Source organism: Haliotis cracherodii, unplaced genomic scaffold, assembly GCF_022045235.1.
Source record: "Haliotis cracherodii isolate W230 unplaced genomic scaffold, xgHalCrac1.p SCAF_10, whole genome shotgun sequence".
NCBI classification, from domain to species: Eukaryota; Metazoa; Mollusca; class Gastropoda; order Lepetellida; family Haliotidae; genus Haliotis; species Haliotis cracherodii.
Genome location: NW_027266265.1, coordinates 12,682,904 through 12,697,006, shown reverse-complemented (window position 1 = coordinate 12,697,006; position 14,103 = coordinate 12,682,904). Strand labels below are relative to the sequence as shown.

The 14,103-nt window shown below is 40.6% G+C and overlaps 1 protein-coding gene across 1 annotated transcript in view; it reads right to left on the bottom strand.

The window, feature by feature from the left end:
- The window catches only part of LOC139454068 (protein broad-minded-like), a 58,220-nt gene that overhangs the window by 13,335 nt on the left and 30,782 nt on the right, over nt 1-14,103 (bottom strand). Inside the window, exons 20-26 of the mRNA XM_071235566.1 lie at nt 13,193-13,280; nt 12,082-12,200; nt 10,831-10,950; nt 9,488-9,576; nt 9,120-9,230; nt 5,488-5,599; nt 3,641-3,737 (exon numbers count right to left, since the gene is read on the bottom strand). Coding sequence (XP_071091667.1) covers nt 3,641-3,737; nt 5,488-5,599; nt 9,120-9,230; nt 9,488-9,576; nt 10,831-10,950; nt 12,082-12,200; nt 13,193-13,280 — 736 coding nt within the window. The remainder of the gene's footprint in view (nt 1-3,640; nt 3,738-5,487; nt 5,600-9,119; nt 9,231-9,487; nt 9,577-10,830; nt 10,951-12,081; nt 12,201-13,192; nt 13,281-14,103) is intronic.

Genomic DNA, 14,103 nt, shown 5'->3' with positions numbered 1-14,103 from the left:
CCTGATGTCTATGCTTCACGGTATGTTCACCTGATGTCTATGCTTCACGGTATGTTCACCTGATGTCTATGATTCATGGTGTGTTCACCTGATGTCTATGATTCATGGTATGTTCACCTGATGTCTATGATTCATGGTGTGTTCACCTGATGTCTATGATTCATGGTGTGTTCACCTGATGTCCATGACACATGATTCATGGTGTGTTCACCTGATGTCTATGATTCATGGTGTGTTCACCTGATGTCTATGATTCATGGTATGTTCACCTGATGTCCATGACACGTGATTCATGGTATGTTCACCTGATGTCTAAGATCCATGGTATGTTTAGTCAATGTCCATGAAACATGATTCAGGATATACTCAGCAGATGTATATGAAATATGATTCACGTTAAGTAGTAGTCTTTGAAACATTTACAGTGTACTTTGGAAATGTCTGTGAAACATATGGTGAGACTTTGTGTATACCTTACTATGAATGACTATATAACTGATGATCGAACATGTATAATGACATTTCACTTGACGACATAATGGTGCACTCTACCATCTACAATTTGAAAATGGGCAAACGACATCAGCTCAGTATTCGTTTGATCACTTTTTATCTCCAAGAGTAGGAAGCGTTGTGTGACAATGTTGATCTGTTGATATTCTCATTGCTGTAATTTCAAGAATATTAAAATACCTAATTCCATGACTTTTTTCTTAACAAAAGCAGTAGTTCACAAAACAGTATCATTGAAATCAGCCACCAGTGCTTCAGGTTGTGAGAGGGCCAGAGAAACTGATTCTACACTGTATAGAGGGGAATAGGGACCTTACAATGCATCTCATGTATCAATACATACTGTGGCATGATATATCTATAGCGATTCCTAATTTGCGTGTACATCTTGTATAATAGCTAAATAGGTTCATGCTATCAACCAGTTTGACTGTACTCATAAATTCAGATTCATAGTTTTGTTTTACGATAGATAGGAAAAGAGTAGTTATCAGGTGAGGTTATTGCAAAACTTTGTAAATATTACTTTTGAAAATGGAGAGACCTCAAACATGAATTGATGCATGTGCATGCACATTGTGTATCGTATCATGTAACTTTGTGATACATCAATACATCATTGAACTGTAACTGTCTAATGGATAACTATGTGTCCAACAACCGACCTTTGTCACAGGGACTGGGCAACTTGACCCATAAACATATTGACCAATCTGAAGCTCTGTTAAGCAGTTGTTTTCACATGACCCCCGGAAGGTTAATCTACCATTACGGTTGTCAACATTATGGTTATCTGTATCACCAGAAACACTGAGCGTCTCTGACGATGTGTGAGGAACACTAGCAGCATCCGTATTTCTAAACTCACAGAACTTGCAGAACCAATAAGTCTACATCTACAAAACTTATGATCGTGTTACACCATGAACCATCTTCCTGAGGCAAGGGTGTTAACTGTCTATAAAAGTCCAGTTTCCACCCTTGCCGAACTAGGCTGGAATTCCGAAGTTACATTTTGGCTAGACTAACGAGTCTATGCATAGTCCAATCAAAATCGTGTTACGAACTGGACATCCGGTTCGTGAACAACATGGGCTTCAACGTGCAGATTTTGGTCGACTGCAGGATTTGCAATGTACCGTATTCGACATAATAAGCGCCCAGGGCGCTCTCAAAATTAGAAATAGGGGGCTCTTATTAGAATATTATTTTGGTGAAAAAAAACAGAGTTAAAGGTATAAATTTTGTGGTTTAGGCTGACAACCTGAAATGTTTATATACAGTAGAACACGGATATAACGAACACGGATAGAGCGAACAAACGGATACAACGAACTGTTAAAAAATCCCCGATTTATTTCCTATATAATATCATATAAAATTTACGTACATAACGAACTCTCTACAGCGAACTAACGGATACAACGAACTGATATCTGATCTCCGACAAGCCCATCTACCACTAATTAGTGACGTGTATAGCGAACTGAGAAATCTCACTCAGTGTCAAGTGTCACTGACAATTGGCTGTACGCAATCAGCAGCGAATCAACACAATCAGCGGTGACGGATCAACCTTGTTATACTTAAATGAATGTTATGAAATGTTATCAATGGAATGCTATAAAGTGATCACTGCTCATACAAGTCAATGCTGCAGTTACTTGTATTGTGTTTTGTTTTATCCAAGATGGCGGACATTTCCGAGCGAAAACGTATGTAACGAACAATGGGTATAACGAACTGATTTCTCTGGTCCCTTCGTAGTTTGTTATATCCATGTTCTACTGTACAACAGATATATTTTTCCAGAATTTAATTGCCCATCATTAAGGGTGCATATAACACTCGAGTGCGTATTAAACTCAAATAAATAAGTCTTCTGTACATTAATCAATCGGAAGGGGTGCTAAGTAGGATTGTTCACTAGCCAATATGTCAGCAAATATCAATGTGGGCGCTTTTTAGAGTGGGGTGTTTATTACGTCGAATACGGTATGTGCAAATCTTTTCTTGTTTTTTAACAAGGTGCTCAAGTGATTTGATGCACTTCGAGGGGAAGGTTCCATTTATCACAATATAGATCTTGATTATCGATCAGATCATCTTAACTGGGCACTGCCATTTTGTCTGAAGCAAATGAAGCAAATGAGTGATGGAATCTTATTGGTCAAAGGGAGGGAAATAGAAGGGACATAACTCGTAATAGTCACTGGTGATGCTACCATCGAGCCTGGTAATTCCATCCTAGATCGGCAAGGGAGTCAGTTAACGCCCTTACCTCAGGAAGATGACCACGAACATGCACCTGTAGCAATACAACATTCACAAAATAAACTTGTACATCTATTTCTAACCTATCCTTCACATTCTTGGCCATAAGAAATTAACTGCTAAATCAACAAAACATGCTCAAGCTCAAAAAGGAACTGTGGTCATGTTCTTATATATAGTGAATATTTAGCAATAACAACTTTTGTTTTCTTTAAATATTTAAAGTGTACTGGTGTTAGGGCTGCAGATGAACCCATTGGTATTAAAAAGATCTTTCATTATTGAACTTAATTGTTTTAAAAATCTAATTCAGAATAGCAATGTTTGTGTTCTTTACAGCAGTTATTGTGAATATCGGAGCAGGGGGGTCATTCCCCGTTAGAGATTTACTTCAACAGTTTGAAGGGGAAGGAAATTTGTGGCGTGACTTCTTTGACACTCACATGAAATTCGAAAAGCATCAAGACACCCTGGACTCGCTTGACAAGTGGTTTCTTTGGTACACTATTAGAAGATAAATCTGTCTGTAAACCCTTGCAGTTTTAACCCTGTTTTTTTTAAATTAATTTTCAGTTTTTGATAAATACATGACCACAGTTACTTGCACGAAAAGAATCTTTTGTTCAAAATTTCAGTAAACAAAGAGCAGGTAACTCTTGATCCATGGTTCTACTACTAATGAATTTATTTTTTTTAAAAACCCTTCCATGAATCAAAATAAAGAAAATACACGTAGATACAACTGCCAGGATTATTTTAACACATTTTAGCATCTGATTTCTTATGGCGCTATCTACATGTGTGGAGAACATAATTGTGATGATTGAGGTCAGTGACATGTCCAGGAACTCACCTTGCTTCATGGCTGACCGTCCGGCCAGGTTGGGGCAGTACTCCCTGGGGAGGGGGTAGGCGGAGAACAGGGGGTAGGGGTACACGCCATCCCGAGTCTGGACGAGAACAGGAGCACATATCAAGCATTCGCAAATATTCAACAATATGATGAGGGGCGAACCAAGAATAGGCTTCAGATACTGTAACCTTGTTACATACAGCCACTGTAGCTCACCTGGATATGTCGTCAACAGTTTAAAATGCCAACAAAGGCACTGAACAAAAGTGATTGTCAGCATTAATACCCAGATACTTTTTGCATATATAATTGGGCTTAAAAAGTAACCTTAAAATCCTAATGATTTCAACAAAATATAATGCCATCATAAAAAGAAACATACATGCCGAAGTTCAAAAGTGTACAGAGCCAAATGTATTTTGAGAGAATTTAAGAGCATGGTCAAGACTCAATGGTCTACACAAGGTCAAAAATAGTGCCAAAAAAATGGAAGCTATACGTGTTGACAGAGACCATAAAATAGATCATATTGTATGGTCTCTGGTGTTGAGTCCCACTAATTACTGGACATATACAAAATGTCAGCTCCTTAATGCCAAGCACCAGACAGGGTAACAACAAGTACCATCTTCTAACGTCTTTTGGGATAGTGCGGCCAGGGATCGAACCCCGGACCTTCCACTCTCCAGCAGCCGCTCTAACACTAGACCATGGAAGCGGTCTTTTTCATATGGCTGCAATGGCACTCAGACTGGAAATTTGGTTCAAACCTTTGAACAAATCGGGGTGTCATCATTGGTTGAACACAACAGATGTCAGACAACCAGGCCAGGCCATAAGCTCACTTGACTATCAGTCATGCGAGCTAACGAGTGTGTACCACATATGTCCACAGATAAGCCAAATTTTGAGGACCAGAAAAAAGATTTTGTAGAAAGGGGTCGGCTTATCCACAGGATACACTTTCAAGATAGTATTTTTCAGATCGTGATCTGTCAGAGACATCGCCTGTATGACGGTCCGATAGATTACAACTTCCCAAAAGTTTGGAAGTTGCCACGACTACAGCCATTATTGTTATAATTATCAAAAAAGTTATTATTATTATACACCAACGTTGTCATTATTAAAACAATTTATACATGTTACTATAAATTGTACCCAGCTTTCAACATGATTCTAGCAGTGTCATCACGCGACACCAATAACAGCCTTCCAATTCTGTTGGTGTTTTCCGCCACAGTCAGCAATAATCAACTACATTGGGTGACCTATACCTATTGAACTCTGGGCCAAACCAATGGTTGATACAATGAGCAACACCCCATGCCTTCGGGGAAGGATGAGACATACATCACTGAGCCTGACCAACCATCCATCTTGGAAGAGTCTTTAGTGAATTATATGAATAAGACAATCTTATGGTGTGTTGTCAGACCTTTGAGTGAGTGAGTGAGTGAGTTGGGTTTAACGCCACCTTTAACAGTATTCCATTTATATCGCAGCGTGTCAGCTTAATGTGGGCAAAAGCCCGAGGTGATGCAGGTCTTAGACGTTTACCACTTCGATGAAACCCACGAGCACGGGTATGGTGCTGACAAACCTAGAACATAATAGTGACGAACCGGCATTCAAACCCACAATCATAGGTTTGGGGCTTGCCAAAGGGACACAACTCTGCAAAGCGAATCGCAGAGCCTCAGACGACTGGGCCACCCGTGCCCCCGATCTTTATGCAGGGATCTATGGTATTGGAGTAAAGCATATGGTTATAAAGAGATTGTATTGGCCTGTTCCAACTTATCGCACATCAAGGAACATGATGACCACGGACACAGTCCCCTCACCTGTTCCAGAGATCGAGGGGGGATCATCCGCTCCGTGGGTCCACCAATCAGGTGAGTCTTGACCAGCAGGAAGTTCCTCTCTACAGACAACACGTCCACTATTGTCTGGTCACTGGGAGAGAAGACACACACACAAGGGTCACTCTTCATGGTCATCGCGTAGCCCCAACATGTTACATTATAAGTTGAAGCAGCATCACTCAGGGTACATGGGGTTTTATGCATCCCGTGTTAGGTTTTATACCATGAGGCAGAGACTCGTGGCATAAAACCTCACAAGGGACGCGTAAAACCCCATGTACCCTGAGTGATCCTGCTACAATGAATTTATCACTGTAAAATGTGACATTGTAAAAGAATGAACACAAATTCAAAATTGATAGAAAACATTTCTTCGATTGAGCTGAGGTTAACTTATGCTATGCCAAGTGACTTCCATTGTCTCAAAAAAAGAGTGTAGCTTTATGCTTTGAAGCAGGGTATAAAGGATTTATCTTGCCTCTCGTATATCCTCGTGGCTGGGTATAAGAGATTTATTCCCATGCTTTGAAATTTATTATCCTCCAAGGTGGGATACACAGGGGATCATGTGGACCAATCAGATCTCATTCTGACATGGAGGTATGATAAACATACCGTATTCGACATAATGAGCGCCCCACTCTAATAAGCGCCCACGGCGATATTTGCTAATATATTGGCTAGTGAATAATCCCAATTAGCACCCCTTCCGATTGATCAATGTACACAAGACTTATTTATTCGCATATAATACGCACTCGTGTGTTATATGCACCCTAAATTATGGGCAATTAAATTCTGGAAAAATATATCTGTCGAATATAAACATTTCAGGCTGTTAGCATAAACCACAAAATTTATCCTTTAACTCCAAAATAATATTCTAATAAGAGCCCCCTATTTCTAATTTTGAGAGTGCCCTGGGCGCTTATTACATCGAATACGATACTTGTACTAACTGCAGTGAAGAGCATGAGGTCACCCCCAAATAAAACCCACAATAACTGTTTACCAAATGGGTCTTGCATATCACTTACATAAAGTATGATGCGCATAAATGCTCAGCCTTCTAAATATCAAAAGTAGTTTATGTACCTCAATCAAGCAGGAGGGATCAAGAAGTGGAGATAAAACACCCTGGACAATAGAGGATGATACAGTATGTGAATGTGGCAGTTACAGATTTTGAATACTTCTTGGATTTTACCTTTTAAATATAAGTCACATACATAATTAAATGCAGTTTTAGTCATCTTATTTTATTGTTCAGCCTACCTTAAACACTACAGTATCCATCACAGCCCTTTTTCTAAGCATGCTTACTGCATGGTTAGTTTGTAAATGTCACACACTGTGCACTAACACAATAGCCAAAGCCCTTTCCCTACTCAAGCCCTTTTGTCTATAAGGCCAGCTTGGGTACTCAGCCATGCTGTGTACTGGACACCTTATAGGACTGTGGTCACTCCACATATACCTTTCAAAGGATAAACATTTATCTATATTCTCACTTGTTATTCACAAGGATCGCTTTGGGGCTTTGGATCAAATTCCAAGGTTAGTATTTTATTATTGGACTGAGGATTTTATTAATTAATTGTATTTGTAATATTGTAGATAGTGTTTGTATTTGGAAATATGTGTGTTTAGACACGAATACACAGAATGTGGATTCGTGATTATTGAGTTAAACAACCAGATAAGTATCCTAAATTCATTAAAACATGTATAAGCATTAAACTAAAAGTATTATTAGTAACTTTAGTAATAATAGTAGACCTCATTTGTGACATAGGAGGTAAGGCTACGCAAGCATGCATGTGATGAATGAATGTGAGGTGAGGTGAAATTGGGTTTAACGTCGCGTCGAAGATTATTGCATTTATAGAGCAACGAGCATATACGTGTGTGTGTTTGTGTGGCTGCTTGTACTAGTCCGGACTGATGCCGATTTATAGTGCTAGCCCACTGAGATACCATGCCGCAGTTTAACAGGGACCGGACGGACGCTCTACCACTAGACCATGGAGGCGGTCTTGTACATATGATAGAATGTATTAGTGCTATATTTGTTCTGTATAAAGTCAAGTCCCTTTAATCCGACATGGTTGGTTGCATATGATTATGTTGGATTAAAGAATATGTCAGATAAATGAAATTAAGTAGTATCAACGTTCATGATCGAAAATCGGACAACTCCACAACAGATACACAATCATGTCATTGGTTGGACATAGTTCGTGAAAGGTTGTCTGACGTTACCTGTAATGGGATGTCCTGAGCGGTAGCGAGAATTTGTATCTGATTATAATGAGATTGAGGTAATTTAAGCATGTGATTAATCCTGTTTTGTTTATTAAAAGCATTGAATGTTTATTGTTAAGCAAGTTTTTCTCTGCAGCCGTTGTAATATGCAGCTACCAGCCGACTCGTTTCACATCAAAACATGGGGCTGTGTACTCGCAAGCAGATGACCACGGAGTACGCTTATCACTGTGTTGGATTAATGAGACTGATTAATGAGTGATTTCGTAAATTCGTTGCCAATTACGTGTGTCGGAGTCGGAGTGCGAGACTGTCGGATTAATAGGTCTAAATAGCACTGATTTAATCGGTTACCATCATTAGTGTCGGATAAAGCTGACTGTCTGATTAAGGAGTGTCAGATTAACGAGACTTGACTGTATATGTATTGTTATTTCCTCCGCAGACAAGTTTGCACTACTGTGTAGAAAACTCGCGTGGCATCGTCCCCAGGTGTGATATCAACCCAGACCCACAAAGCTGGTAGGTTTACATGTCGTTAATGTATCGTTTATATGTATCGCTTGTAATTAATCTATGCATTTGGTCATACATCGAGACAAAAACTTCTTTTGAAATGTACATGTATATGTGTATTTACTTGCTCATAACAAGTATGTGTTTACTTGAAAGTACTAGTATAAAAAAACATTCTAGCCAGTGCATTTACATCAATGCTACGTACTGTGTGTTATCTTAGTAGAATACGTATGCATTGTATGTGTATATGTGTTATAATGTTTTATATAGTAGACCTGATTGTTTCAGGGTGGTTTTAAGTTTGTACTATCTGGGATGAAATATTGGCCATATAGCTAAAATGGATAGAATTATCATTAAATCGCCGCATGTTATAAGAAATCGGCAGGCCACTCTAACTTGATAATACCCTCATATTGCTTGACGACGGGCCATTATCACGCCCATTGTTAGGTGACGTCATAGGATAGGGATAGTGACGTCATCTGGTTTATTCTATGACATTTCCATATTTGTAAAACTGGGTCAGTGACAATCGTGTTGATTGCAGTAAATGTTTCAAAACCGATATTGTTGTTTCTTTTTATTTCCTAACAAATTCCATCCATTTTAGCTATAATGACAGTAACGCTCTTTTTCAGGGCATTATTATTTGCAGAAGCCCTCGGTCTTTTCAACTGCCCTCCTTCGTCAGGCAGTTAATGGAAGACCTTTGGCTTCTGCAAATGATAATGCCCTGAAAAATAGGGTTACCCTTATATCGACAAACACCGCAGCGTCTGTTGTTTGTGCGTGGCTGACACAGTCCTCCTACATGAAGTGTGTACCTGCCCTCCGTGACGTTGTCAGCCTGGGCCTGAAGCAACACCTCCTGGAACTTGTACTGGGACTGCAGCAGAAGATACGTGTCCAGGCATGACGTCATCACGCACAGCACCCTGAACAGCAGCAGCAGCAAGCAAGATGGAGGAGAGGGAAGAATGAAGTGAGTGAAGGGAGTATTGCTGGGGACCAAATTTATCACAGAATCCCCGTGGTTGCAACATACAGGGTTGGTTTTGTCAAACACTCAGTCACTTAATTTTCATTTTACAACATGAATTAACTGTCACAGGATGAAAATATTAACAAGGAGAAAACATCCCCATGACTAGGGGATTACTGGTTTTGGACAGGTAAGCTGTATATATCTTACCTGAGCCCAAAGGAATGAGACTGCTCGTAGTTGAAGAGAGAGTGGATCTTGGCTGGGCTGTCTATCATCACCAACCGGTCCATCAGTGCCTGGAACATACAAGTTAAGTACCACACAGGTTAAGTACCACACAGGTGAAGAACATACAGGTGAAGTACCGCACAGATGAAGTACCATACAGGTGAAGTACCATACAGGTGAAGTACCATACAGGTGAAGTAGCACACAGGTGAAGTACCATACAGGTGAAGTACCACACAGGTGAAGTACCACACAGGTTAAGTACCACACAGGTGAAGAACACACAGGTGAAGTACCATACAGGTGAAGTAGCACACAGGTGAAGTACCATACAGGTGAAGTACCACACAGGTGAAGTACCACACAGGTGAAGTACCACACAGGTGAAGTACCATACAGGTGAAGTACCACACAGGTGAAGTACCACACAGGTGAAGTACCACACAGGTGAAGTACCACACAGGTGAAGTACCACACAGGTGAAGTACCACACAGGTTAAGTACCACACAGGTGAAGAACACACAGGTGAAGTACCACACAGGTTAAGTACCACACAGGTGAAGTAGCACACAGGTGAAGTACCATACAGGTGAAGTACCACACAGGTGAAGTACCACACAGGTGAAGTACCACACAGGTGAAGTACCACACAGGTGAAGTACCATACAGGTGAAGTAGCACACAGGTGAAGTAGCACACAGGTGAAGAACACACAGGTGAAGTACCATACAGGTGAAGTATTATACCAGTGAAGTACCACACAGGTGAAGTACCACACAGGTGAAGTACCACACAGGTGAAGAACACACAGGTGAAGTACCACACAGGTGAAGTACCACACAGGTGAAGTACCACACAGGTGAAGTACCACACAGGTGAAGTACCACACAGGTGAAGTACCACACAGGTGAAGTACCACACAGGTGAAGTATTATACCAGTGAAGTACCACACAGGTGAAGTAGCACACAGGTGAAGTACCATACAGGTGAAGTATTATACCAGTGAAGTAGCACACAGGTGAAGAACACACAGGTGAAGTACCATACAGGTGAAGTATTATACCAGTGAAGTACCACACAGGTTAAGTACCACACAGGTGAAGTAGCACACAGGTGAAGTAGCACACAGGTGAAGAGCACACAGGTGAAGTACCATACAGGTGAAGTAACACACAGGTGAAGTAACATACAAGTGAGCTCCTTTGAGTGGCATGTAATCATTCTGATACAACTATTGCAGGTTTATGGTTCAGTGTGGTTGGTCCAACAATCTAAGCAACATAACTACTGTGGGTCAATGGGAGTACTGAAACAACTTACATCGACTGTGTCCGGCATGGTTCTAAAGCTGTAGCTGTCTCGCACCGGCAGAGGTTTCTCGGCGAGCACCTCATACACGGCCGGGAAGCCTGACAGTATGTTCAGAAGTCGCCTCAGATGCTGCAAGATACAGAGACCTAACATAACGTAACGTACTTGATCATGCAGTCATCATCATACATCTCAGCTAGCTTGCCTACAAGCCAACAACAATATCCTAGGGTGATGTGACTTTATTGGCAACCGACTCATCGATGACAAGAGCGGAACCAGCATTTTTAAAAGAGGGGTCCAAAAACAAATTCTTCTTTCAGTGGAGGATGGTGTTTGTCTACAACATACTACATTTGGTTTGGTTTTCAAAGGGGGGGGTCTGGAACCTCCCGACCTCCCTCTGGATCCACCTATAGATGAGCGGAACTTTTAGAATTGTTGGGTAAACTCAGATAGTAAATTGTAAATACTGATGACATCCACACACAGTTCTGTTTCAGTCTCATTAAAATCACACCTTAATTTTCACTATCGCTAAACAAGGATCTGAGGATATCCCATTACGGTTCACGTAAGAACATCCTTTCGCGAACTTTGACATCAATGAAATGACTGACAGAAATCAACATTAGCCAATCAGAAGGCAGCTTTCTCAAGCTTTGCGACACTAGTTTCAAACTGGCGACTATGCTTTGAAACATATTTTGACGTATTCTCGAATAAAAAATTAAAACTGATAAAAAGAACATTCTGGAATGGCTTATAGATGGCCTAGATTGTATGGATATAATCATAAAACCCGTAACTGTCGTTTCGAATACCCCGTGTTAAATATTTCAAGGTTGCATGATTAGAAAACACATTCCGTCTGTCACTTTCATGATCTGGTAAGCAAAGCTCTTATTGGTTGGATGAGAGGTCGTTCTGACGTGACCCGTAACGGGATGTCCTCAGATCTTTATTTAGCGGTAGCGAGAACTAAGATCTGATTTGAATGAGATTGAGTTCTGTTTACAACTGTCCTATCACTTCAAGAGGGAGGGAGGGAGGGAAGGAGGGAGGGAGCCGACCTCCCTATATAATGTTGGAAATGACCTCATGTGAGAACAAATGGTTTCATGACTGAGACACCCTAGCCATTAAAACATTGTAGTCACCAAGCCCAACCACCCAATCCATTCAGTTCCTCTACAAGTATACGTTGCTGTGATCTCTATTCTTCCCTGGTACCGCCATGGGCATATGTTATCTACTGACCTTGTGTGAGAGCCGGTCTATTGCATCCACTGGCCAGCTCTTGGGGGTGAAGACAGGTTCGTCTGAAGGTCCACACTCCAGGGATGACCACAGCTCTGTCATCAGGGCCTTGATGTAACCTACAAGTAAGACATGTAACCACATGATTCTAATTTTTCTTTTATTTGTATATAGACTAACATAATGACAGACAAGTAATAATGTTAGTCTGTCATTTTTTTTTATCTATTCAAAAACATGTATATATACTACTCAAAAGAAGTTAAAGAACACCCAATTCTTTCATAGGACTACAGTTAATCTGTCATGTCATTTCATGAAGCCAATATAGTAAACTTTTGAGTAGAATATAAAAATGATTTTATTGGAGATATTTGTGTCCATGAACCCCTTATCTCCACCTGGACAGTTCCATTAACATTTTGGCTGCTTGTTGTCTCCCACTCACTCCAGCAGACATTTCATCTGTAGCAATAGGAAAACAAAGCATTTCTTTCCCAAACTAATGAACCCCCAAAAGTTGTACAAAATAATGTACATTTACGAGAGTTGATTGATAGGTTCTGAGCCTCACATAGAAGGAATTGCTAATAATGCAGTCTACTGTTGTGGACATTGCATGATGTCATAGAGGTATATGATATCCACAAAAACTTGAGTCGATTGAGCAACTTGTTTCGCCGTGACAAATCAGTAAAATAAGCAGCATCTGTGACCTTTGGTAAATGGAACAACTTCATGAACATGCAGTGATCAAGGGCTTAACACCAAAAGCCATCCATGTCGATATGAGTCCTCCTCTAGAGGAGGATGCCCCTATGCTACTGTAAACAGGCGGGCAGCTGAATTCAAGCGTGACAGGGAGAGCCTGGAAGACGAACCTGTCCTTGAAGACCTTCATGCCAGCAACACCCGATCCCAAGAATCCATGATGTGGTGATGGCCAGATAATCATGTGAGGTTGGGAACTGACCAATCACCCCTCGTATATTGAGCCTTGACGACATCTAAGATTGAGAAACAAGACTGCTTACCCATCAGCCTGTTTCTTGTTCTGCAAACAGTTCTATAAGGGCATCATAATTAGTATTTTTAATTATTTTTAACTGACCAGTGTTTTGTAGAGCCACTATCCCTGGTGCTGTGGCAGCCATTTGAGTCACCATCACTCCATATCCAAATTTCTCACACTTGCTGACCTGCAACAGATACAGAGGGTGTTCCAGATGGAGTTGTCTCCCCTAACTAGGAGCAGCTTGGCACATTACGTTCCACTCGACTCAAGTATCAGATACCTACAGCATTGATTGTTTGTTTTATTTGTTTCTACTCACACCAGACAAACCAGTGATTGATATTATGAGCAGCATCCCAAAAGGTCAGGAAACAGCGACACACATTCAATACAGTCACTGAGCCTGACCATACAATCCATATTGTCGATTATCAAAGGTTGTTCATGTTCAAAGCGTTACTAGTATGATGTTCATGACTGGTTTAAGTGTGGTGTTAATTAAAGAGTATGAAATCCATTAATTTGACCTAAATTTGTTCGTTATTTCTTTCAAAACAAACTCGAAATTAAACCTTTCCCCAAACACGCACAACAAAGATCGACTGTTATAACAGCTACTGTTACACAGCCATGGCGGAAATACATTCAGTGCACAGTCGTCTTCTTCATTTCTGGATAGTAATATCTGCTGCAGGATAGATCATTCAATAGCTGTAGTCACCCTAGCCACGTATATATAATTGAGTTGACTTCATTGGAATCCAACCGAGGGGACAACAATATGAGGCAAGCACACTCAGACCACTAATGCCTTCTCATTACAATCACAGCATCTACTCCGATACGATGTTTCTCTGTGTAGATCTGGTGACACCTCCATAGAAGGTTGCATCAGGTGAATCCAAGCAAACTCAGACTGCCCAGAGCGAATGAAGGATGTGTGGATTCTTGAGCAAATCAGATATTTACCTTCTTTGTTGTTTAACGCTGCACCCAGAAATATTCCA